The sequence below is a fragment of the Ambystoma mexicanum genome, chromosome 10 (genome assembly GCF_040938575.1).
Source record: "Ambystoma mexicanum isolate Mex_15411 chromosome 10, UKY_AmexF1_1, whole genome shotgun sequence".
In the NCBI taxonomy this organism is placed as follows: domain Eukaryota; kingdom Metazoa; phylum Chordata; class Amphibia; order Caudata; family Ambystomatidae; genus Ambystoma; species Ambystoma mexicanum.
Genome location: NC_090932.1, coordinates 688,585,860 through 688,612,138, shown reverse-complemented (window position 1 = coordinate 688,612,138; position 26,279 = coordinate 688,585,860). Strand labels below are relative to the sequence as shown.

The window sequence follows — 26,279 nt, the reverse complement described above, 5'->3', positions numbered from 1 at the left end:
GAAGGACTGGATAAGAAAAGGGTTCTGCCTTGAGAAGAATAACAAGTGTTCAATAGTTACTTGTAAAAGAAGTTGGTTGGTAACTGTAACTCTGAGAGTGAACAGTTACAAACGTTCTTACTTACCTTGAATGTGTGTTGCACTATTCTGAAAAGTATATAAAAGGTTAAGTTACTCACCTGTGAATTGGTTGTGCCTCTTCCCCAAACGTAATGCTGTTGGCTTCACTTTACTATTCCTGTTAGGATAGATGTATGAGTGTCCTCAATTGGGTATTGCTTCCTCTGACTTGCTATTAGCCTGTTGAGAATAAGATAAGTCTGCCTTAGTATACTTACCTTTAAGTTGCTAATAGCCCACAATAAAAAGTATATAGGTTTTACTTACCTTGTGTTAACTGAGTGCCATTCTGAAACAAGTTAGAGTTATTCCGTATCTCAACTGTGTTCCACTGATCTTAAAAAGCAACTGTAATAGAATATTAAAACGTTAGGTCTTACCTCCCTGGAATAGCTGTGTACAATTCCTGAAATGTGTTCCTTTAGGTGTAGCTGGCCTTGGGTTGTCTGGAGCATCAAAAATTAGTGTGAAGAGTTCTTGCTCATCTAAGACTGTGTTCCACTGAGCTGAAAAGCAACCGCAAGTTGGTTGACTATGTGATTTCCTTGTTCAGTGTCACTGCTTAACTGACAGGGTCTACTACCCTTGGAAATACTGAAAGTAATCAGAAAGTAATCTATGGTCTTACCCCATAGAAATACTGTTAGTGTTCTAAATAAGGTCTGTGCTTTGATCTGTATTTTGAAAGCATGGTGTATTGTTTTTATAATTTGTTTATATGATTTATGATAGTACTTACTTACCCAAGAATCTCTTGGTCTGCATGTGTATAAAATAAACTCTTTATTTTTACAATACATAGTGTGTCAGTGTTTCATTTGACCATATGTATAATACAATTTCTTTGTACTGATTTTACAGCCCTCTCTCCCTCCTAAAATAAGCCTGGCTGCTCTGTCTACGCTACCATGAAGAGTGGAGTCATGTTCTGTCTCAGTTGAATGGTTTTACTAAGCCATTAGTTGGACGAGTTGAACGAGAAAGGAATTTCCAAACGATATCAGGTCATAAATAATTTCACGACCTCCCTGCTGACACAACTGAAGGATAAGTGGGAAAAAGATCTCTGGACCCTACAAAGTGAGGAATGGGTGGAGGCAATGGTGGCTGCAAGGGAGACTAATAATAGTCTCACCAATGAGACTAGTATAATGTAAAATATTGCACAGTGTATTACTCATGAGACAGGTTGTATAGGATAGGGAGAACCAAGAGTAATACGTGCCTTAAATGTGGGGGTGAGAAGGGCTCTTTCTATCACTTGCTGTCGGTCTGCTAAGTAGTCTGAACTATGGGACAGGTTCTCAATAAACTGTTGAGGGTGCAAGGCAGCACAATACATAAAGACCCTAAGATGCTACTACTGCACATAAGTGGGGAATACGAAGGTAGCAGATGGGGAAGTAAACAGATCTCAATGGCCACAATGGTGGTTAAAAGGGACTTAACGGTTAAGTAGGAATCCGGAGAAATGCCCACGATGAGGACCTGGAAGATAGGTATGGAACACTGTCCTAGTAGGGAAGAAATAACTAACAGGAATAGAGGGTCGGCAGGGAAATACCAGAAGATATGGTGGAAGTGGGAGGAGGCCATGGGGTAATGAGGAGGGAGAAAAACCCTCCAATAAAGTGCAGATATAGAGTAATGGGGAAGACTGGAACAGATCGGGGAGGACAGGCGTGTTGTTTGGGTTGGTTACCAGAGGGAAGCTTAGCAGGGATCAATATTGTGCATAATTGTTTTGTTGTAGGTTTATGAAAATGGCAATAAACAGTTATAAAAACAAAAAAGAAACGGCTATGCAATAGGTAGCAGAGTTAAAAGCAACACCGTAAATAACTGGGTGTGCTAAAGTCAGGGACAAAACCTAGTCAACAAAAATTTAGAACCAGTATAGACAGGTATGTACATTAGGTACATTAGGTAGAACACGCAACAGAAGATCCCTAGTTTAATTAAGTCCAACTCTGCTATGAATTGGGGCTTGGTGCCCAAATGTCACAAGTTACACAATATATACTTTGCAGCAGGGTTTACTATGGGATTCGTGAACAAGAGTTGCCAAAGTCAACGGTTGTGAATAAATGATGAAGATGAATTAAAAAGGCTAGTAATTTTTTTACAAGTTTCTCTCCCTATCCCACCATTCGAGGAGAAACTCGGCTGGGATGTGGGGGATCCTTGACCATACCACCACAGATTTTAGGCAAGGGCGAGCTAGGGTTATGACTTTACGCCCATGCAACCCTTAGGCAGCTGGGGGCTAGGAATAGCCTTGCAAACCCACCCTATTACGCCAGCGGCCATCTCAGGGGTTCCTGAATCTGCTGAGCCCACTTACCTTTGTGTTGTGTCATGTTGAGGTAGGTTCAGAGGCTGCAGGTGCAGAGGTCCCTTTTGACTTAATGATTGGGTCCAGTTATTGCATGGTTCCAGGCTCTGGTCAGAGATGTAGGACTTCACTGGTACTTGGCTGCAAACAATGCTGGAAAGCGGCAACTGACGTCCTCTGCGGACGGGTCTTCTCAAAGGGGTCGTGGCTCCAACAATGATATGTTAATGAGTCCTCATTTTATCTGGGATTTGGACTGCGGTCACCACCAGTTCCACCAATGTTAAGGACTTGCACTATTCAAAATGGTGCCACCTGTACACAAGAAACATCCTAGCAATACATTGCATACATACAGCAGTAGAGAAACCTATAGCCTTCTCACCTCATTTTGGTTCTTTTTTCTATGGTCGATTTTAGCATACCTGCTTTTACCACTGAGATACTTTGTTGCTGAGATCTGCTTCCTGGATCCAGAAAACATCAACTTTTCACACCTCTGCAGGAGCATATCAGAGGGAAGAGTCTCAAAGGTCTATACAAGTGCCTCTTTAATTAACGAGACTGGCAGCTGTGGGAAGAAAAATATTTTCCTTAAGGACCCACACCAGAGCCGCATTTATTGCCTCTATCCTCACAAAACTGAGGACTGTAAGGTTTGCCAGACCTCTGCATTTTCTTGTTGAAGGAGTCTTTTGCTGTTTCTGAGAGGAAAAGAAAGGCATCTTCTCAGGGGAGGAAACTTCCAGGACAGCCCCTGCCTCCCTACTCTCTGGAACACCTGAAAAGCACACTCCTCAGAAGTAGAGAGCTCTTTTAGTTGAAGGGCTGTACATTCTACCTCAAAGTCTAAGGGCCTCATGGAAAACCTTCCGCCCGAGCCCCAGGGGACTTCTTTTTGTGAAAAACACATTAAAACACTTGGTGCATCAACAGAATTTTCTGAAGGATTTTGTATTTCTCCAGCATGGGGTCTGGCATGGATTCACATGCTCATGAATATTCCCCGTCGTCAGGCTGGGAATCCTCGGTAAAGAAAAAACCAGTATCAGTTTCGTTTCTGATCTGTCTTTCGTAGTAATAACCAATCACTGGTCTCTGCGTCATACTGACCACAGCCAATGACTGCCCTCTACCTAAGTACCGCCTCTGGCAGCCATCTTCATATTTTTACCGCACGTTCATGTGTTGGGATCCTCGTGCTATTGCTCTCGAGCGTTAGTGCTATTTTTTCGCGTTTTTTCACAAAAACTCGATTCTTTCGGTCAAAAGAGCCTCAAGCTCCACCGATCCTACATCCGATCAACGGGGACCCGTGTCGGATTCGTCTGCGCCCCTCAAGGGTGAAGATTTCGTCGAGCTACACTTCGGAGGACTCCAGAAACTTCTCAGGCCCGGTCTCGGAGATGGCCCAGGAGAAGGGAAGCTCGACGCCCGGAAAGCTGTTCAGGGTCTGCCCTGGATGCCAGCTGCAGAACGTCTTTAAGGAGGACGAACACTCTTTCTGCCTTTACTGCCTTCATGAGGACAAGACGCACGTGGAAAAGGACTGTGCGTTTTGCGGCAACATGTCGGAACGGACCATGAAGGACCGCCATCAACGTCTCGCCAACTGGCTGGAGGGTAAGAGCCCGTCTGGCGAGAAGAAGAAGAAATCCGAGCGGTCTTCTAAGACCTTTGAGGGCGCCCCGGCGACGGGGGCCCAACATAAGGCTAAGCACCGCGAGTCCGCTGGCACCGGGAGCGCCGAACGGTCGGGCTCTACGGGCGCCAGGCAGGGCGCACCCTCCCCGGCACCATCAACCACGAGCCAACGCTCTGGGTCGGGTAAGAGGAAGGCCGAGCACCCGGCGAAGCTCCTGGAGAGGCCCCGGTCGAGCTCTAAGGCAGAGGAGGAGCGTGGCAGTGCCCCCTCCCTCAAGGATAAGGCGGTGAGCGCACCTAAGGTGGTGAAGGCCTTGATCCATCCGACCAAGCCCTCTATCGAAACGGTCGCGGCGGCCCTGGCTCAGCCTGTGGAGGCTGCGCCAGTGGTGGCGACCTCGGGGCCCAGAATCTCCCTGCCTCCTCGGAGAGAGTCTTCTTTTGTGCCCATCGATAGGACCCCCGTGAAACCCTCCGTGGGGAAGAAGAAGGGGGGGCAGGGCGTCGTCGTAGATTCGGCCTCAACCTCAGAAGAGCTGATCGAGGTCTTAAGCCACGGCCTAGGCGTGGAAGAAGGCCAGCCCGTCGGAATGGACCCCGACGCAGGTGACGACGACGACGACATCGTCGAGGATACCGACGGGGCCCCTGCTCGCCCGTCGGATTCCCCTCTGCCAGCGCCGCAAGACAACTCGGCGGCCATTTTGTTGGCCATACAGTCCTTATGCTCCCAGATAAGGACGAGACTACCGTTACCGACGGAGGAACCTCTCCCGTCGGGGGATCCAGAACCGGGACCTTCTGGTGTTCCCCCTACCAAGAAAAGAAGGATCCATCCACCACCTCCTTTTCAACCGTCGCGCCCCGTCCAGCCCTCCTCCCCGTCCACCCGAGGGGATGATACAGGGACTGACACGGCAGCGACGGGTACGGACGACGAGGCATACGACGAGGATATTCCGTCGTCGCCTCCCGCCAGGGCTTCTCCGCCCGACGAGATCGGATCTTTCCACTCCATGATCTCCAGGGCTTCCGAGCTTTTCCAACTCTGCCCTGAGGAGAAGAAAAAGGAAGGCTTCCTTTATCAGCGGCGCGAGGCCAAGAGGAAGACGGTCCTCGCAGTGCCTCTGTTGGACGACATTTGGGATGAGGGCCTTTCCCTCCTCAAGAACCCTTCCACGACGCCAGCTAGAAGAGACCGGTACGAGAAAAAGTACCGGGTCCCGGACTCGGCCCCCCTGTGCCTCCGGGCGCAGCCTACCCCGTATTCCGTCGTCTCCGCGGCAGCCAGGAAGAAAGCGGGGGGGGGGTGCGGCATCCACATCGACTTCCCCGCCGGACGGCGAGGGAAAGAAATTGGATGCTATGGGACGTAGAGTCATCTCGTCGGCAGCGACGACGATTAAAGCGGCCAACGCCTTGGCTATCGTGGCTCGCTACGACAGGGAGCTCTGGTACAAGATAGCTCCCCTGCTGGATTTTCTGCCGGACGACAAGAGGGCGGAGGCCCTGGAGATCCTGCAGGAAGGTGAGGTGGCCTCGGACCACGCCATCACCGTGGCGACGGACATCGCCGACACTGGGTTCCGCCAGCTGGGCAACGGCGTTTGCCTTCGACGTCGTGGATGGCTCAAAGCTACGGACTTCCGGCAGGACGTCCAGACCAGAGTCCTGGACATGCCCTTCGACAGGAACAACCTGTTTGGGAAGACAGTGGACGATTCCCTTCAGGCCATCAAGGCAGATACTGAGACGGCCCGGGCCCTCGGAGTTCTGCAGCAACGTCGGACGCCCTTTCGGAGCAGCGGAGGCAAGGGCGCCTCCAGAGGTTCCGGCGGCGGTTTCGCTTCCTACCGTCAAGCGGCCCGCTCATCGTCGCAAGAGGCCTACAGAGGACGAGGCAAGTCTAGCGGACCCCGCCGTCGTCGCCCAGGAGGTCAAGGCGGCAAGGCCGCGTCCAAGCAGGATTGAACCGGCTGTGGGGTCGGGCCCCCACCGGAGCACCCCGGTGGGAGGCCGGCTGGCGGGCTTCGTCAGCGTGTGGGAGTCCATCTCCACCGACCGTTGGGTGCTGGACGCCCTGGCTCGGGGCCACGCGCTCGAGTTTCAAAGAAGGTGCCCGCGCGTCCCCCCCGTGGCCAGGAAAGAACTTCACGTCCCTCAACTTCTCCTGGAGGTAAAGGCGATGCTCAGGAAGGGCGCCATCGAAATCGTCCCAAAGAGGCTTCGGGGCTCCGGAGTTTACTCGAGATACTTCCTCGTGAAGAAGAAGACGGGAGGTTGGCGCCCCATCCTAGACCTCTGACGTCTGAACAAGTTCATCAAGGCGCAGAAGTTCCGCGCCAAGACGAGGGAGCTCGCCGTGGTTCACACGGCAAGGACCGTCCAACTCCTCACGGACCTGGGATTCTTCGTGAACTACGCCAAATCCCACCTGGTGCCCGCGCAAGTCGCACTGTTTCTGGGAGCGAGGCTCGACACAGTGTCCCTTCTGGCCTCCCCGTCGGAGGAGAGGACCAGGACCATCTTGGGCAAGGTGCAACGGATGTTGGTGGCCGACGCGGCCAAAGTGAGGTCCATCAAGTCCCTCCTCGGGATGATGTCTTCCTGCATCTACCTCATTCCCATGTGCAGGCTCCGGATGCGCCCGTTGCAAGAATTCCTGGATGTGCGCTGGATCCAGACGACGGGCAGCTTCGAGGAAAGGATCAAGCTCGACGAGAATTTCCGACGAGCGATACGGTGGTGGGGCACCCGCGCGCATCTGACGGCGGGCATGGACTTCCAGACCCCAGCCCACCAGGAGACTGTGACTACGGATGCCTCCCTGGAAGGGTGGGGAGCGCACACCGAAAATCTGCACGCAAAGGAACTCTGGCTCCCGACGGAGAAGTCCCTGCATATCAACGTCCTGGAGCTCCGTGGAGTGTTTTGGGCCCTCAGGTCTTTCCTTCCGTCCCTCAAGGGCAAGGTGGTGAGGATCTTCACCGACAACACCACCACCATGTTTTACATCAGGAAACAGGGCGGAACCAGGTCCCCAGCGCTGTCCAAGGAGGCGCAGGACCTGTGGCATTGGGCCGTCGGCCAAAGGATTTTTCTGGTGCCGTTTCATCTGGCAGGGATAAAAAACACCATCGCCGACTCACTCAGCAGGGAGCTGCGCTCGTGCCACGAGTGGGAACTACGGCAGGATCTGGTGGATCGCCTTTTCCGACGGTGGGGCACACCCCAGATCGACCTGTTCGCGACGGCGACGAACACCAAGTGCCGGAGGTTCGCCAGCAGGTTTCCCCAGACGAGGAGCATGGGCGATGCTTTCTCGTTCCCCTGGGAGGGCCTGTTCCTCTACGCGTTCCCTCCCTTGCCTCTGCTAATCCGGCTAGTCAACCTGCTCAAGAGGTCACGGTGCAGGATGATCCTCGTCGCACCTTCGTGGCCGAGGCAGATATGGTTCCCGGACCTTCTGGACTTGTCAGCGTCCCCGCCGATCAAGCTGCCGGCGGACGCGGATCTACTCTCCAGGGAAGGAGGCGCCATCCTCCACCACGACCTGAAGTCGCTGAACTTGCAGGCCTGGCTCCTGTAGCGCTAGAGTTTGGAGGATACGACATACCGGCCGACTGCAGAGAGGTTCTTGCAAAGGCCAGGGCGTCCTCGACTCTTAAATGCTACGGACACAAATGGAAGAGGTTCTCTGTCTGGTGCCACGCACAGAAGATTAACCCTCTACGGATTACGGCTCCCCAAGTACTGCCGTACCTGCTGACGCTGGCCAAAGCTGGCCTGGCACACTCGTCCATCAAGATTCATCTTGCTGCGATCTCCCGATACACCAGAACCACGGGGCGGACGTCCTTGTGGTCTCATCGCCTGGTGAAAGAGTTCATGAAGGGACTGTTCAGATCGTTCCCGCCGGTGAAGGCTCCGGCCCCGGCGTGGGAGCTCAACGTGGTGCTGACCAAGCTCATGGGACCTCCGTTCGAGCCTCTGCACTCGGCTCCGTTGAAGTTTCTATCGTGGAAAACTGCTTTTCTTGTGGCCATCACCTCCGCACGACGAGTGGGAGAGATCCAGGCCCTTTCCTGCAAGGCCCCGTACTTGACTTTCCACGACACGAGGGTAGTGCTCAGGACGCACCCCTCCTTCATGTCCAAGGTACCGTCGGAATTCCATCTCAACGAACCCTTGGTGTTGCCTGTATTCTTCCCGTCGCCTTCGTCGCCGGCTGAGAGGACTTTGCACTCGCTGGATGTAGCTAGAGCGCTGAAGTTCTACGTGGACCGCACGAAGTGTTTTCGGAAGACGTCACAACTTTTTGTGAACTTTGGACCTGTCAATCAGGGGAAGGCTCTCTCGAAGGCTTCCATTTCCAGATGGCTCTCCGGCTGTATCATGTACTGTCATCGGTTGGCAAACCGACCTTTGCCCGGCCGTCCGAGAGCCCATTCCACCAGAGCGATCGCAGCTACCACGGCGTTCCTTTCTGGTGTGCCCCTGCTGGACATATGCAGGGCTGCTACGTGGAGGTCGACGCACACCTTCACGAAGATCTACTGCGTCGATCGGGATTCCAGGGAGGAGTCCAGGGTCGGCCAAGCAGTGCTGCGCAACCTGTTCGCCTGAGGTGAGCCTGGTGAGGAGGTAAGATGCCTAATGTTGAGTTTGATGCTATGCTTAATGTTGAGCCTTTGCCACCTCCCGTGGTTGTGCATGTGTATACTGCTATATATTCTTTATTCATGAGCATGTGAATCCATGCCAGACCCCATGCTGGAGAAGGAACAAGTTACTTACCTGTAACTGTTGTTCTCCAGCATGGGTCTGGCATGGATTCACATGCGAACCCTCCCGCCTACCCCTCTGCGGCTCTTCACTTGGTCATACTGCCACTTCACGTGCTTCCAAATCTGAAGATGGCTGCCAGAGGCGGTACTTAGGTAGAGGGCAGTCATTGGCTGTGGTCAGTATGACGCAGAGACCAGTGATTGGTTATTACTACGAAAGACAGATCAGAAACGAAACTGATACTGGTTTTTTCTTTACCGAGGATTCCCAGCCTGACGACGGGGAATATTCATGAGCATGTGAATCCATGCCAGACCCATGCTGGAGAACAACAGTTACAGGTAAGTAACTTGTTCCGTACATTCCATACACAATCCATTGTCGGCGGAGCAGCTGTCAAAGAGGCTCTCGTTTGCCACCAAGCATATAGTTGATGGAACCAGCGTCCATCTAGAAGAGTCCGTCCTTGGCTAAGTACTCACTGACTGCACAATGCTAGCCTAGCCAGCAGACAAGACCTTTGTCCAAGGACTTTCTTTCTAAATGGAAGCACAGTCAACGGAAAAGCATTAGTCAATGACGGACAATCTCATCATCAACCAAACTCTCCTAGCAAAGCACGTTGCGTCCACAGTGCAGAGAAATACTTGTCCATAGCCCTACCAATGCCCTCAGATCACACACCCCTCGTCAACAATTACATCCATGGATCTCTTGTCTACAGGACTGCATTTTCTTAAACTGTCGCCCATGAAAGGGATGTCAGACTTCTCTGACTTGGGGAGGACTCAGAAACTTTAAGTAACAAACAGGTCCTTATCATCCTTTAGCAAGAGTCGCCCTGACATACCAAAGCAGCATTTGGCGAGGAAGACACAGATGACCAGTTTCAACTAGCCCTTATGTAGTCCCTATAAAATATAATCTCTGATGATTTTCAAAGACGAGAGCGCTTACGGCAGATGGAAAATCTGCTTCGCCAACTGAAGATTCCAAAGAGGAGTCCAAGTACACAATCATTAGATCCCCACCACCAGAGAGGAAAGTGGCAATGTGCCCTCCCTGATCAGTACGGTCATGCTCAGTGCAGGCCATGTCTCTCATGGAGTATCACGAGGAGTCGTACCCATGGACCCCATTGATGATCAATATCATGAATCTTCAGAAGAGGAACAGCCCTAAGAGGACAAGCCTTTAGATAGGTTGATGCTACAAGATTCCACACAGCAAGATGAGTGGGGGATTTGTCATCCCTAAGCAGCGAAAGCATGACTCCTCAGGTGTGGGGCATTGCCACTAGATAACATTGTTTCCTTTCACACAATGATCTCGAAAGCTGCAGAGAACTTTTGATCTGCACGTTTCAGCGGAGGAAAAGAAGCCGGTCCTCTTTTTAAACAAGAGTTAAACGACAATGAAATGCCACCATTTCATTCCAATCTAGATACTATCTGGGAGATTCTAGAAATAATCCTCAAGTCACCATTATAGGTGCCAGCAATTACAGCGAGGCTCGAGAAGTGCCTAACACCCCCATAAGGGGCCATCCAAAACCAGATTGTTGCTGTCGTGGAAACACGTAGGGTACCTAATCCAGCCTACCCGTTAATGACCCCACCCGGCACGGAGGTTAGGAAATGGAATACCATCAAAGGCAAGGTGTCGCCACCTGCATCATTGACAATTGGGAACGCTAATGCATTGGTAATTACAGCTCACAATGATAGAAGCTTTAGCATAGGATGAACAAGTTCCAGGAACATCTACTCTAGCTGATCAAAAGGACAAGGTTAGAGCCATTCTGAAGGAAAGGGTGACATCAGAGCACATGATTGACTCTGCAGTTAATACTGCAGACTCTGGGTTCAGGTGGATGGCACAAGGGGCCATCGTCGGGAGGCAGGCTTTGATGAAAGCCACTCATTTGCGGCAAGACTTTCTGATCCAAATTCTGTATATGCCTTTAGATCGGCATTGTTAGACTGGATTGCTACTCTCTAGCCTTTTGGACAGATGTGTAGGAGGCTAGCCTATTTAATGGACAGGGAAAACTCTAGGAGCTGTAGCGAAACCAATCAAGGTATCATGGTCAAGGCTACGTCTCAAGAGGGGTGAGCCTGGTAGAGGGGGTCCACAATAAATCCACACAGTGAGAAATCAGGGATTACACTCAGACAAGTAGTTATACAAATACTAAATGTATTTATGGCCAATGAACACACTATGAAAAACGATTTCTAACTTGTAATACCATTGTACAACAATAATAAAATACATCTATACAACCACTTTAGCCAGTGCAATAAAATCACAATCCCTACGCCCCACAATACTGAAAGGAAAGGCAGTGATTAGAAATTGCAATGGCAGTCCACATGAATAACAATTCTAACTTGGAAAGTCCAACCTTAAGTTGACTGGGACCTTGTGCCCTAAAAGTTCACAAAGTTTCCAGAAGATTTGGGAGCTGGGAAAAAAGTAACGAAAAGGGTCTTAACAATGGGTTGGGTCAAACGTTCCAAAAGTCAGAAGAGGATGTATTCTAATGAATAAGACTGTTCCCAGCTTTTGGAAACATGTTTTGCCAAAGCCAAACCATGGTAAAAGTTCTTAAAACTTTTAAAAGGATAGAGATAGGGGGGCAGGTAAGTATTGCTACAATTTACCACCCATACTCTGTTTTTCTTTTCCACTTGACAGGTTGAAGAAGGATCGCCCGAGGTAAGTTTTCCTGCCTTTGGTTCCGGTCAGAGGTCCCCAGGAACTGCGGGTGTAAGAAGAGTAAGTCGGGTACAGGAGATTAGTGCAACCTCTTCTCAACGAACAGTGCACCAGGCACTGGTGCAATACTCTTCAGGAACCATTCGAAGAGGCTCCCTTCTGTAGTTCCTGGAGAATTAAGCGCTTATCCCTATGTTTTGATTACAAACACTTCACACTGAATAAAAGTCAGAGACATTTCCTTGCACCCTTAATTGTTTACTAGTGGGAGGGTCAATTTAGAATGTTTTGGACACAAGATTGGTTTCTAGGTTACTAACTACTTTAAACAGACTGATTCTTCTTGGCAGGGAACCTCTTTTTTTAGTAAAGGTATTATTCCAACCCATTTTGTGTTTAACAAAATGTCGGACTCTGAGAATATTATAACCTTGTGTCCACCTCTCATTTCTGACCCCTCACACACCACAAGAGAAACTGTTCCCCAAACGTATTCTTGCACTCTCATTCTTGTTCCTCTTCCAAAAATAAAAGCCACCACCTACAGAGAATCTCCAGAGAAGGTGGCTTAAGTACCCTTTTTCACCCAATCCATCACCTCAGCGGAATGGCAACAGTTTCACCTAAAGATGCTTGAAATCTTCAACAAGGTGTGAGCAGCTTTGCCCTCTGCACCTTTGGCTGTGGCGGGACCCACTGCGTCTTCTGGGACCCAAACAGTACCCGTTGGGGATCCCTCCCACAAATCTGCAGGCTCAGTGCCTGAGCCCAAAGAGAGACGAAGTTCCCCAGCTCCATCAGGCCCGACTTTGGGGATTGCGGTCACTACGCGGTTCCAACTTGGTCCTCAACGTTCTCTGCGGCGATCGGCACTGTGGGCATCGGGGGGCCCTCTGGAATATGCTCCTCGTTCTATAAAACTGTTAATGTCTAAGATGTATGACATCGACAGTGAAGAGGGGGACCATGTGCCCTTTGGGTTGGAACATTTGGTCTCTAGGCCAGATAGGGAATTCATGGAGGAGTTCTATGAGGAAGGTGAAGACTTCCAGGGGCTGTTCTCGGATCTCCAGTCGGCCAGTCGTCTGGACACCTCCCCTGAACAGGACCTTTTTCCAGCCCCCACTCCTGGTAAGCCTCAGGCATCTTTTCAGAAACTGATGTCTTACATGGGTGATTCCCTGCGGATATCTGCTCCCTCCATGCCGAAGATTCAGTTCGAAATGAGGGACGTCCTGGATGAAGGCCTCAAGGGGGAGACCCTGCTATCCTTCAAAGTAGCAGTGGAGGCCCCTCTGCTAGTGGTGTGGGAGAGGCCTTCCTCAACACTTGCCATTGATGGAAAGCTGGCTTGGAAGCATCGTCCTGCCCCCTCGGAGCCAGCCTTCTTGTCCGATCATGCCTCCCATGAGAGCTTAGTGTAACAGGCCGTGACTGCAAACCTGAAGTCATCAACTTTCCTTCTCTCCCCCCAATGAGAGGGAGAGTATAGGTCTGGACCATGGGAAGTTTTTTTTTGCATCAGGCAGCCTTGCCCTTTGGGCAATTAAGGCCTCATGTACCCTGGCGAAGTCTTCTTTCGGTCTTTGTTCCATAGTGACCAACGTGGCTAATCACATCCCAGAGGGGTAGCTGATGGAGGGCTTCCTTTCTATGGCCAAGGATGGCAGATAAAGAAAAACACGAGGGGGTGTCCTGTCTATGGAAGTCAAAGCTTATTGCAATTTGATTATATGCAAAAGAAATTTGAGGTGTATCTGATCCTCTATTGTAGCCTTATTTATGCATATCCAAAGGATAGGTGTTCAAACAAAGGAGTAATAATACACATGCGCTCGTATAAATTAAAACTGGGAGTGGTTTTTATTTTCTCTCCTCAGTTATTAAATCACTTTTTTTTTAAAAAGGAAACAAAAATTGGAATGCCCAATATGAAAGACAGAAATTGCATTTATACAATGATACAATTGTTCCGCATATTCAAAAACATGGTGCATGGAGACTTTTGCGGCATGCATTAAACAGAACCTGAATGAATGGATGCATGAATATATGCCGTGTGCTGACATTCTTTGAGGAAGACCCATGTACAGGCAGATTTTTCTTGTATTTAGTACATTTCTTGTTCTTCTCATAATTCACCTAATATCAACACCAGGTAAGTAACATGTTTATCTAAAACGGATAGAAACAACATAATCAATTATTGCTCTAAACACAGGACCTTGGATAGGTCTGACAAAAGCCAGGCTAGAGGGTGACCAAAGTGGATCGACGTCCCTGACATAAATCGAACCCAAGATTGTAAAGGGGGGGGGGGACCTAACAACAGAAGGTGGAAGGGTCCCTGGACGTTTCGGCTAAACAGTGGGTCACAGCCTTCTTCATGGAGCCAGGGTATGAAATCCCCTCTGAAAGATGAAGGGGAACTATGGTTAAAACACCATATGTGATGCCAAGGTGCAGTGTATAATACAGTCAAATATTCCATTGATAAGATACTAAAGGACAAACAAATTAGAAAGGCTCTGGTAAACTCATATTGATGGTCAGGTACTGACCTTACACAGGACTGGAACCTGGGTGCTAGCCAGGCGGCTGACTTTAAAGAATTCCGACGGAAAACTTTAATGGAAATAAGTTGGAAGCTTCTAACAACAGGAAGCTGGAAGAAACAGGAAAGTGCAGTAAGGCACAAGTGGGTAAATACCCCTGGTGATATATCATGTGAAAATAGGTGAGACCAAATTGTGGTAAAACACCAGGGAATGCAGGAGCTGATTACCTTGGTAAGAGAGCTGATCTCCCGGCGGGTAGGTAACTTGAGGTTTCAAATGGAAATGGAAAGCGGGCTAAAATAGCCAGTGGAAGACCGGAATAACTTGAGTCTAAAGAAACAAAAACAAACACCCTGATAGATGGTAAGGGTATGTAAAGGCTGCAAGCAAAAGCAGGATCCTAAAAATGCAGGGCAGGAGCTGCTATTACCTCAGGCGTGTACGTTCGTGAGTGAAGAGCAGTACGGAATGAAGCTGTATGCACAGTGGTGAAGTGCGCATGCGCATGTTCAGAAATGAGAGACGCCGCTTCCCAGCGCATGCGCGGGGGGAGCGGCGTCATAGCAACCCGGTGCTTATTGTAAGGAGGGCAGAATATTACCCATAAATCTGCAAATACGGCGAGCATAAGCAAATGCTGAAGATGTTAGTGTAAAGGCAGAAAAATGTGGAGGGACAAGAACTTGGAACAAGCTGGAGCGCTTGGGCTCAGGAGGGGGAGGGTACTGGAGCCTCCAGAGCACACCGGAAAATAATGGGCTGCACTGAGGGGAGCGCGGGGTTGAAGTAAAATGGGCACATGTCCCAAGCTTAAATGCAATAGAATGTCGAGGGGGCAAGTTTAAAAATAGTGATGTGGTTCTATTTCATTGAGCCCCAAAGAGGTAGATTGAAGTTTGTACACCCACCAACTCTCTTTGAAATTGAGGGAGTTAGTGATGTTATAGGTGTTAAAAACTTTGTCAGCCACCCACCAAGTAAAACTGTCAGGGCCATGCTGCAGTTCAAGGAAGTGTGCCACGAGTGGGGCTGTCAGAGTTTTGCACCGGATTCTGGAACGATGTTCCCCAATTCTTTTATGAACTGGCCTGGATGTTTGTTCCACATAGCGTAGTTTGCAGGGGCATTCTATAATGTAAATTACGTTGCAGGTCTTACAGTTAGTAAAGTGCTTTAGTTTCCATTCCTTGTCACCAATCATGAAAGAGTTCATTTTCTTGGTTTGTTTGCATGCAGTGCAATTCCCGCACGGATGGTGGCCGTTGATCTCTCTCAGGTTCCACAAGGCAGATCTTGTGCTAGTTTTGGTCATTCTTGCATGCGTAAGCATGTCTCTAAGATTCTTAGATCTTTTAAGTGCCATCCTTGGTAACGGTTCCTGGGGTAGGCTAAGCTGTATCAGTGGCCAGAATTTTCTTATGGCCCCTCTAAGTTTAGTGGTGTTAGGGCCAAAAGTGGTTACACATGCCATGCTGGTATCTTGTTGGGTGTCCTGAATTTTGGGTGTGAGGAGTACTTCTATAGGTGTAAATCTCGCTCTCTTCTGTGTGTCTCTAAGGAGCTTTCTGGGGTAGCCTCGAGCTTTCAATTTGGTTTCAAGGGCTGCCGCATTCACTTTGTACTCTTCTGTGTCTGTATAATTTCTCCGTACTCTGAGAAACTGACCGTAAGGAAGGTTATTTCTTAAGTTCTGCGGGTGATTGCTTTTATAGTGAAGCACTGTGTTGCGATCTGTCTCTTTTTTAAACATGGTACATTCCAAGATGTTATTCTTAGGTCTGATGGTGAGATCCAGGAAATTAATGCTGATGTTGCTGCTGTTGATCGTAAATTTAATCTCATCCGTACGATTATTGATCCATCCAAAGAAGTCTGAATGGGTGCTGTTTTCTCCTTTCCAGATAAAGATAATATCATCGATATATCTGTGCCAGAGTACAATGTTGTCGAGGAATGGATTACATAAATTGAGGACATGATTGTATTCATATTCTGCCATGAATATGACTGCCATGTTCGGGGCAAAAGCCGCCCCCATGGCAGTACCACGAATTTGTAGGTAAAGGTTTCTTCAAATTGAAAAGTTGTTAGTGAGAGCTAGTTCCAGTAGTTCAACTATAAGGTTGATCGGGACTCTGGTTTGTGACATGTGGTGGGTTAGATGGGGTCTGATGCATTCGACCGCTGCTTCTTGGGGGATGCTCGTTTAGAGACTGTTGATATCCATGGTGGACTAGTATATCTTCAGAAGGGTTGAAAGGTTGATGTTCAAATCTGTTTATAGTCGCCATGGTATCTCGCAGGTATGTCAGAGTTTTCTGACTTAAAGGTTTGAGGAAAAAATCAATAAATTTGCAGATGGGTTCAAGCACTGAACCGCACCCTGATACGATAGGTCTTCCTGGGGGTGTAAACTGGTTCTTGTGGAGTTTGGGTAAAGCGTAGAATGCTGGAATGCGTCCCTCGGAGTTATTGAGAAAAATTTCCTCTTTCTACGATATCCAGTTGTTCTCCATGGCAAAGTCGGTTTGTCTCTTTAATCTTCTTTTTGATTTCTGATGTGGAATCTTTGCGCAGTTTTTTTATAATTGCCCTCTTCATTGAGTAATGACATTACCATTTCTTTATATTGGTTCTTGCTCTGGACGACAACTCCTCCTCCTTTGTCTGCTGCTTTAATAACGATAGAAGGATTTTCTGACAGTGATTTCAGGGATTGTTGTTCCCCCTGCGTGAGATTATTTCTTTTATGCGAGGTGGTACGCTGAGCTTTTTTAATTTCTTGCTTGATGCATTTTTCAAATGCAAGAACAGATGCTGGCAGATAAGCCTTTCATCAGATTTTTAGTGCAGGAATAGACACGGTTGATTGTGTCAGCAGATCCATGGCCATGAGTACAGAGGTAAGGAGTCACTCTTGGATGAGGATGTCTGGCTTTGCACATGATGTCCAGGCTAAGCTTTAAGACATGCCCTTTGATATACAGAACCTGTTTGGGGTTAAAGCAGGTGACCCCCTCCAAAAGTTCCAGGCGTCCAAAGGTTTCAACGATGTCTCTAGCCATACAAAAACCCTCAACACCTTCATCAAGTAGTCGGGTGTTTCGTCCCTCAGCCTCCTATGTCCTGCAAGGTTGGGGCCTGGCTGCATTGGGAAGACTGCAAGGCAGGCGCTTCCCGAGAGGAATGTGTAGAGGTTCCCCCAGAGAGGGAGAAGCTGCAGCCACTGTCCCCTCAGCACCACATGGGGCAAATCCTCTGTGAGATCTTCTGCAATAAATCACCTGTGGCAGGGGGAGGGCCTAAGGGTCTCTCTCTGTTCAGCTCAGGATAATCCAAGATCACATCAGATGCCTGGGTCTTGCAGAGTATTAAGCAGGGCTCAAGTTTCCTGTCGTGCAGTGTTCCCAGACCATAAACCCTACTCCAACTCCTTGCCTCCAGATCCCATCCTCTTGGAGGAGGTCTATCAGCTTATCTCAAAGAGCATAACAGAGTTGGTGACATGCTCGGAATGAGGCAGGGTTTAGTATTCAACCTATTTTCTCGTGCCGAAGGAGATTGGAGGTTTGCGTCCAATACTGGATCTGTGGCTGCTGAATCTGTTCCTACGCGAGGACAAATACAAGATAATTACTCTTGCCCAGATCCTGCAAGCCCTCGATCTGCAGGACTAGTTTGTTTCACTGGCCCTTCAGGATGCCTACATCCATGTTCCCAATTCATCGAAAACACAGGAAGTACACGATGTTCGTGGTGGGCTAGCATCAATACTAGTTCAAAGTCCTGTCATTCGTTCTTTCTTCAGCTCCCAGGGTTTTCACAAAGCTAATAGCAGTGGTAGAGGCTCACTTCAGGAGGGAGTGCATTCATGTCTTTCTCTACCTAGATGACTGGGTCGTCTGAGCTCGTGCCCCAGATCTAGTGTGGGAGCATCTACTCAGCACATGCAGTCTATTGCACAGCCTGACCTTTTCATTTAACTTCAAAAAGTCTCAGGTTTGTTGTTCCAGACCCTCCAATTTATCGGTGCAGTCTGCAACAGTAGCAAACATCTTTCGGATTGTCAATGTCCTCCGATCCCAAGGACAAGTCCCGGTCTCGCCCTTTCGTGCACCCTCTGGGCCTAATGGCCTCCTGCATTCTAGTGGTGCCGGAGGGAAGGCTGTGCATGAGATTGCTTCAGTGGCTTTTCTGTAGTTGCTAGTGGTCACTGTTTCAGGCCACATGTCAGACCCCTTGCAGGTCTTAGATCAGATTGCTCAGGATCTTGCGTGGTGGGTCATGTGGGATAACTTGCTGAAGAGGGAGTTGTTTGGCCAACCTTGGCCCCAGAGGGCGGTGGTCACGGACGCATCTCTGACTAGTTGGGGTGTTTACCTATCAGACCTCATGCTGAGCGGACTTTGGTCACCTGCTGAGTTTTGGGAACACACCAACTTGCTGGAGCGGAGGGTGATCAGACTGGCCCTGGTCCTTCTATCCCTTCTGTGAAACACAAGACTGTGCTGTTCCTTATGGACAACACAATGGCCCTGCACTACCTCAACAATCAAGGTGGCGTGAGATCCTTGACTTTCTGCAGAGAAGCAATACCACTGTTGTTCTTGGCTATGGAGGACAATTTCTCTCTGATGGCGGCTCATCTGTCTGGACGAATGTCACAGTGGGTGCCTTGAGCAGAGAAACATTGCTCTGCCGTAAGTGGGAGCGCTGTCAGTAAGTTCTGGAGGAGTTCTTTGCCTTTTGGGGAACTCGTCAAGTGGACCTCTTCGCTTCCAGTGTTAACAGGAAGTGCAATCTGTTCTGCTCCAGGGAATTTCCTGGTTGGGGAGCTCTGGGGGACATGCTGGCGGTCGAGTGGACTTTCGTCCTCCTTTGTGTTCCCACCAATCCCTGTCATTCTGCTGGTTCTAGGGAGATGGCGCCTGTTCGGAACCACGAGAATCCTGATTGCTCCAGCCTGGGCCCAGAGAACGTGATATCCGAAGTTGCTGGACATGTCCATCTGCCCTCTTTGGCACCTTCTGAGTAGAGTCGACTCATTGTACTAGTGGAGTGGCTGCCACCTCTGCCGTTCAGCGGAGAGTCCTGCTCCTGGACATTTTACCAGACGGCAACGCGGTTGTCTTTGTGAACATTTTATAAGCATTATTGCTTGGATACCCTTGCAGGCCGGGATGCCCGGTTTGAAATGGCAGCTCTCTGGTTTGGGTGGTGTCCTTTCTTCCTCCCTCCTCTAGGTTGCAAACTGCTTTGAGAGTTTATCATAGATGAGGAATCAATGGGAGGAAGTTGTCTTTTAGCAGAACAAATTACTTCTGGTAACGTTCTTTCTGATGTACGTTCATCCCAATGATTCCTCATCGCCCTCCCCACCTGCCCTTCTTGCGGGAAGCTAGTACACCATCGGTGCTGCAGTCCCTGTGACTCAGATGCAGGGAAAAGGGTGGAACTGAGGTCACAGGGTGTCGGCGTTGCTATATATACCGGCCCCAATGTTGTGGGGCGTGTAGAGGTGTCGGACGGAGCCATGCTGTGCTCCCTGGAGGCAGAACAGTTTCTAGAGAATAAATGCACTGGAATAGTTATATTGTAGATGAGGAATCAGTGGGAGGAATGTCCATCAGGGAGAACATTACTGAGAGGCTAGTCATTTATTTTTCTCTTGAAACCATAACATGTTTTTTGTACGAGCATATTTCTATTATTCAAAAAGCAATCAGGGCAGGTTCTGCCATTGCAAGATAATACTTGTCTGTCTATAGAGTCTGAAGTAAACAGATATTTATTGTATTGGCTTTTTGTTTTAAATCATGTATAATTATATTTTTTTTCTTGTAGTTTTTGGAAGAAATTTCATCAACTGAAAGTAAAGAACCAAGTGCGTTAAGTGAACCACTACTTCTGAAGGAAGGGTAAATTAATGTTGGAAATATGACTTTCTATATCTTAATTATTTGTATTGGTCAATGTAATAGTCATGTTTTCATTTGACAAGAATTGCTTCCAGGGCACAACATACTGTTTATCCCAGTTGTGTACATTAGCATTTGAATATGCATAATTTTTCTCTGCCCTAAGAAGTCTGGGTGAATATTTCCAATCGGCCAAAACCAACAGTTGTGTCATTTTGTTCCTCCGGCATGGGGTCTGGCATGGATTCACGTAATCCTGCTCATGAATATTCCCTGTCAGGCCGGGAATCCTCGGTAACAGAAAAAACAGTTTCACTTTCACTTACAAACTAACTTTCTCCTATAAACCAATCACTGAACTCTGGGGTCATACTGCCCCCAGCCAATGACTGCCCTCTCCTTAAGCCCCCTCCTCTGGCAGCCATCTTCAGATTTTTTCCACACGTTTAAGTGTTGGGAGTCCTCGTGTTTTCATGATTTTTTCATTAAAAAGTTCCTATTTTAGTCAAATAGAGCCTGTGTGCTCTTTCGTTTCTTTGACCGGCAAATGGGCATCTGTTGTCGGCGTCTTTCAGCGCCCTTTAAGGGCAAGAATGGTTGAGAGTTTCATTTAAGAGGCCATCAGGCCTATAGCGCACGCCTGACCATGTCAGAGGAAAAGGACGGAGGTTCCCCATTCAAGCTGTGCTCCAGCTGCGGATTGAGGAATGTGTTTGTGGAGGACGAACACTCCCAGTGTCTCTACTGTCGCCACCCGGATCACAAGGAAGTGGATTGTGAGATCTACCTTGGTTTCACCAAGCGCACCTTCAAACGGCACAGTAGATTGGAGACGTGGCTCAACGCCAAGGCCTCTGCCCGTGTGGCAAACAGGGGAATGTCTCACCCATGACAGGCCGGTCCGAGGATCGGGCTTCTAAGTCCTTTGAGGGTGCTCTATCCGTGGGGGCACAAGACAAGGTCAAGCACCGCAAATCCATTTACATTGGGGTTGCCGCGCAAGCGGGTTCCGCAACGAGCAGGGCGCACTCGTCTTCACCATCTGCCTCCATCCCAGGTCATCGCTCCAGTTCCTGGAAGAAGAAATCCATTAACCTGGGGAAGCTGCGGGGGAAGCCGGAGAAGACCAAGGCGCAGGGTAAGGTGTCTGACCTGCCCTTGAAGGCACAGGTGGTCCAGGTGAAGTCATCCTCGACGATCGAGCTGGTGGCTGCTGCCCTCATAAAGGCGAAAGGGGCTGACCTGGTTCAGGAGCCCCTGACGGCGCCCAGAGTGGTCCTTCCTCCCAGGCGGCAGTCTTCGGCTAACATGATGGAGAAAACACTGGAGTAGAGGATGCCAGCCGTGAGCTTGAGGCTGACCCCACAGGACGCAAAAAGGGGGGGGGGGTGGAGGCCTCTACCGCGCTCCAGGGCACGGATATGTCTTCTTCTGACGAAGAGGACCTGTTGTACGTTCACGGGGTCCAGGAGGACGTGGGGAACGGCCCATCTACGTCTACAAGGGATACATGTGTACTAATAAAACTTGATGACTGGCTCATCCAGGCCAAGTCAACGGAGATCGCCGTCGTACACACAGACAGGACCATCCGACTGCTGACGGGTCTGGGGTTTTCTGTGAACTATCCAAAGTCCTGCTTAATTCCATCGCAGAACGCGTGGTTCCTGGGGTCCAGGATCACAACACGGTCTCCTGCCTGGTGGCCCCCTACAGCCATACTGGGCAAAGTGCAACGGCTGTTGGAACTGAAGATCGCCACGGTACGGACCATCAAGTCGTTGCTCGTCATGATGTCGTTGTGTATTTACCCTGCAGGTTGCGGATGCGACCCTTTCAGAAATTCCTGGACGCTCAGTGGATCCAGGTGTCCAGAAGCTTCACAGACAGGATTGCTCTCAACGAGGAGTTCCGTTGAGCGATAAAGTGGCTGGGCGTACACTCCAACATCTCCAGGGGCATGAATTTCCAGAGCCCCCCCCATACCAGGAGATTGTCACCACGGATGCTTCCCTGGAGGGCTGGGGAGCCCACACTGGGCGTCTCTACACCTGTGGCGACCGGAGGAGAGGGATCTCCACATCAATGTCCTTGAACTGCCAGCAGTGTTCTGGATCCTCAAGTCGTTCCTTCCGTCCCTCAAGGGCAAGGTGGTGAGGGTCTTCATGGACAATGCCACCAGAATGTTCACCATCAGGAAGCACAATGTTCTACATCAGGAAGCAGGGGGGCACCCGATCCCCAGCGCTATCCAGAGAGGTGCAGGATTTGTGCCACTGGGCTGTTGCCCAGGGGATGTTCCTTATTCCTTTTCGCCTGGTGGGAGTCAAGAACACCATCGCCTACTCCCTCAGCAGGGAACTGCGCCCTTGCCAATAGTGGGAGCTTTCACAGGATCAAGTGCACAGCCTCTTCCTCAGGTGTGGCTTATCCCAGATCGACCTGTTTGCGAGGGCGACGAACTCCAAATGCCAGAGATTTGCCAACTGGTTCCACCAGCCAAGGAGCATGGGGGATGCGTTCTCCTTCCCGTGGGAAGGCCTGTTCCTGTACGCGTTCCCTCCGAGTCTTCAATCAACTCAAGCGGTGCCGGTGCAAGATGATCCTCGTCGCTTTGGCATGGAAAAGGCAGATTTGGTAACCGGACCTTCTCAGCCTGTCAACGTCCCCTCCAGTCAAGCTACCATTGGTTGCAGATCTGCTCACCAGGGAAGGAGGTGTAATCCTGCTCCATGACCCAGGATTGCTGAATCTGAACGCTTGGCTCCTGCAGCCTTAGTGTTCAGAGGGCACGAGCTGCTGGCGGAACTGTAGGGAGGTCCTTGCCAGGGCCAGAGCATTGTCAGGTGCAAGTGGAAACATTTTGCGACGTGGTGCCGGACGCAGAAGGTCAACCTTCTGAGGGTCACAGCCCCACAGCTTCTTCCATACTTGTTGTCCTGGGCCAAGGCTGGGCTGGCGCATGCCTCCATCAAGGTGCATCTGGCAGCTATCTCACGCTACACCATGTTTCCAGGAAGTCCTTCTTTGGTCCCACTGTATAGTCAGAGTTCTCAAAGGACCGTTGAGATCGATCCCACCGGTGAAGGCTCCTGCCCCGGCATGGGAACTCAATGTGGTGCTGACGAGGCTCATAGGGCCTCCCTTCGAGCTTATGCCTCAGGCCCCTCTCATGTTACTTTTGTGGAAAACTGCTTTTCTCATGGCCATCACCTCTGCCAGGAGGATAGGGGAGATCCAGGCCCTGTCCTACAAGCGGCCCTACCTGACTTTTCAAGACACGAGGAGGGTGCTGCGGGCGCACCCCTCCTTCATGCCAAAGGTTCCGTCGGAGTTCCACCTCACCGAACCTTGGTGTTGCCTGTGTTTTTTCTGACACCTTCATCGCCGGCTAAAAGGACTCTGCACTCGCTGGATTTGGCACGTGCTCTGAAGTTCTATGTGGCATGCACAAAGAGTTTCAGGAAGACGTCGCCCATTTTTGTGAACTTTGGTCCTGTGAGCCATGAGAAAGTTTTGTCCAAGACTTCCATTTCCAGGTGGCTGTCTGGCTGTATCACGCACTGTCACCAGTTGGCAAGCTGACCGCTGCCAGGCCGTCCGAGAGCCCATTCCATCAGAGCGATCGCTGCAATGACGGCGTTCCTGTCTGGTGTGCCCCTGCTGGACATCTGCTGGGCTGCTACATGGAGGTCTCTGCACACCTTCACAAGATTCTACTGCGTCGACAGGGATTTCAGACAGAGTCCAGGGTCGCCCAAGCAGTGCTACGCAACCTGTTAACTTGAAGTGAGCCTGTTCCGGAGGTAAGAGTAATTTTTTCTGTTGAGCCTTGTCTCCTCCCGTGGTTGTGCGTTTATGTACTGCTATGTATTTTTTATTCATGAGCATGTGAATCCATGCCAAACCCCATGCTGGAGAAGGAACAAATTACTTACCTGTAACTGTTGTTCTCAAGCATGGGTCTGGCATGGATTCACATGCGAACCCTCCCTCCTGCCCCTTTGCAGCTCTTCTTGGTCATACTGCCACTTTACGTGCTACCAAATCTGAAGATGTCTACCAGTGGAGGGGCTTGGGGAGAGGGCTGTCATTGGCTGGGGGCAGTATGACCAAGAGCTCAGTGATTGGTTTATAGGAGAAAAACAGTTTGAAAGTAAAACTGTTTTTTCTTTTACTTTTACCAAGGATTCCCAGCCTGACGGCGGGGAATATTCATGAGCATGGACATGTGAATCCATGCTAGACCCATGCTGAAGAATAGCAGTTACAGGTAAGTAGCATGTTCCTTATCTTCATGTTGGAGAGGTTTCCTATTAGGTGTCTTATTATTGGTTGTGGTGACTTAGCAATTGATCCACTACATGATGCACATATTATATGCTTTTTAATTGAAAGTTTACATTTTCTCATTATGGACTAACTATAATTTGGGTCTTCAACCTGTCTGAAAGTTGTGGAATGTCAAGATGACACTGTTAACTTCCTAACTTTTGAGCTGTTGTGTTAAATAAAAAATGTGGATCTGTCTCTGATTCATGTGTTGCAACCCCAAGATCTTTTTGTGTTATGGATAGGCACTGCGACGAATCTGGACAATGTGTTCCTTCTCCCCAGAGGGGCTGGGGAGAAGAGCCCTCTCCGCAAGCACCTCCATAGTGGTCTGGGCAAGTGGGACCTCACTGGGAGTGACTCCCCTCTCTCCCAGTCCATTGAAGACCTCACTGAAAGGACTACATTGTCTGCATACATGGGACTGGGAAGCACTGAGTGTTCTCAGTTTTTACTGCAAGTACCAGCAGTCCTTGTTCCTCCCTATTGGCTTCAGGTGATTCTGACTGTTATCTTAGGGCCGGGGGCAAATGAAGGACGCACATTTTCTGATTGTGATGATGTACATGCACAGAATAAGAACTGTGAAAGGAGAGAATGGTGAAGCTGTGCAGGACTTCTATGCAGGGAGGAGAATCCATGGTATGCAGAAGCGAGCCTCTGGGAACACTTCCTTGAGGGGTGGATCTATACACAGCCTCAGTGGCATAGCGGGAGTGACGCCCGATCAATGGAGCCTATGAAGCTGGTACGCCGACCAAGCAGGAGGCTCCGAGCAGGAAGGGAGCCTAAACTGGAAGCAACCTGTCCTTTCAATGGATTGCTTTTCTCCTGCAGATTCCTCAAAGATATATATCCCCTTCCAGCTTCAGCTGCTCGAAACAACCGGCGATCCGCCTTGATTCAGTGTTCAATCGTCAGGTCTGGATGTGACATTGGGTTCCGTATATATACTGCATCACTATGTCCCCTTCCTTTTTCCGTGCGCTCAGCACACTGCTCTTGAGGAACGCTAACGATCTTCTATCTTTCGATTTCACTCAATGTTTTTAACACACTTTCTCTCATTGCGAGCGACCATGCCCGCACCCCGCAAGATATCTGTGTGTGGTGCTTCATCATGGGTCACGACACCAAGGGATGCCCATCCTGCGGCAAGATTAACCCAAAGTCCCTATGGGAGCAAGCAGCCAAGCTTGTGGTGGGCCAACCACCATCCAATTCATTGGCGTGATCAATGGTTCAGTCATCGAAGGCCGAAACAGAAGGCCCCATGCCAGAGGAGGGCAGGCACCGGCACAAGGCCAAAAAGAGATCCCACTCTCAATGCCACTCGTCGTCGTCCACCTCACGTAAAAAGAAAAGGCGTCACTGACGCGACTCTGACTCACCGTCGGGAAAAGAGTAAGTAGTCAGCAGGGCCGGCGTCCAGGCAGGAATGGGAGGACTAGAAGACCCAAATGTTAGCCATGTTTAAGAAGGTGGCTGCGGGTGCGGCTGAGCCCCCGAAACAGCAGGCCCGCCAGCTCCAGCGGCGCCCCGTGATTCCAGGCACAAGGTAGCACCGATTCTGATGCCATCCGCATCAAGGGAGCCTTTGGGCTCGGCACTGAGCAAATCTGGCCAGTCTTCGACACCGGGACTGTCCCACGTGCCTCGGGTTCCAATCATTTCTGATGAACCACCAGCGCCCATAACCATGTCGGCGCCCATACCCTCGACGTTGACAGCTAAACCAGAAGATATTCTGCAAAGTAACAGCAAAGCAACAGGTATGTAAAATGATATTCCTATCTTTTAGATACAACTTCTGGAACACTTTCACCACCACAAGAACTCATCTTATATCAGTCCCCTCTCATA

The 26,279-nt window shown here is 49.7% G+C and overlaps 1 protein-coding gene across 1 annotated transcript in view; it reads left to right on the top strand.

The window, feature by feature from the left end:
• Positions 1 to 26,279, top strand: part of RASA2 (RAS p21 protein activator 2) — a 1,321,178-nt gene that overhangs the window by 962,977 nt on the left and 331,922 nt on the right. Inside the window, exon 18 of the mRNA XM_069618287.1 lies at positions 20,011 to 20,084. Within this exon, the coding sequence (XP_069474388.1) occupies positions 20,011 to 20,084 (74 nt within the window). The remainder of the gene's footprint in view (positions 1 to 20,010; positions 20,085 to 26,279) is intronic.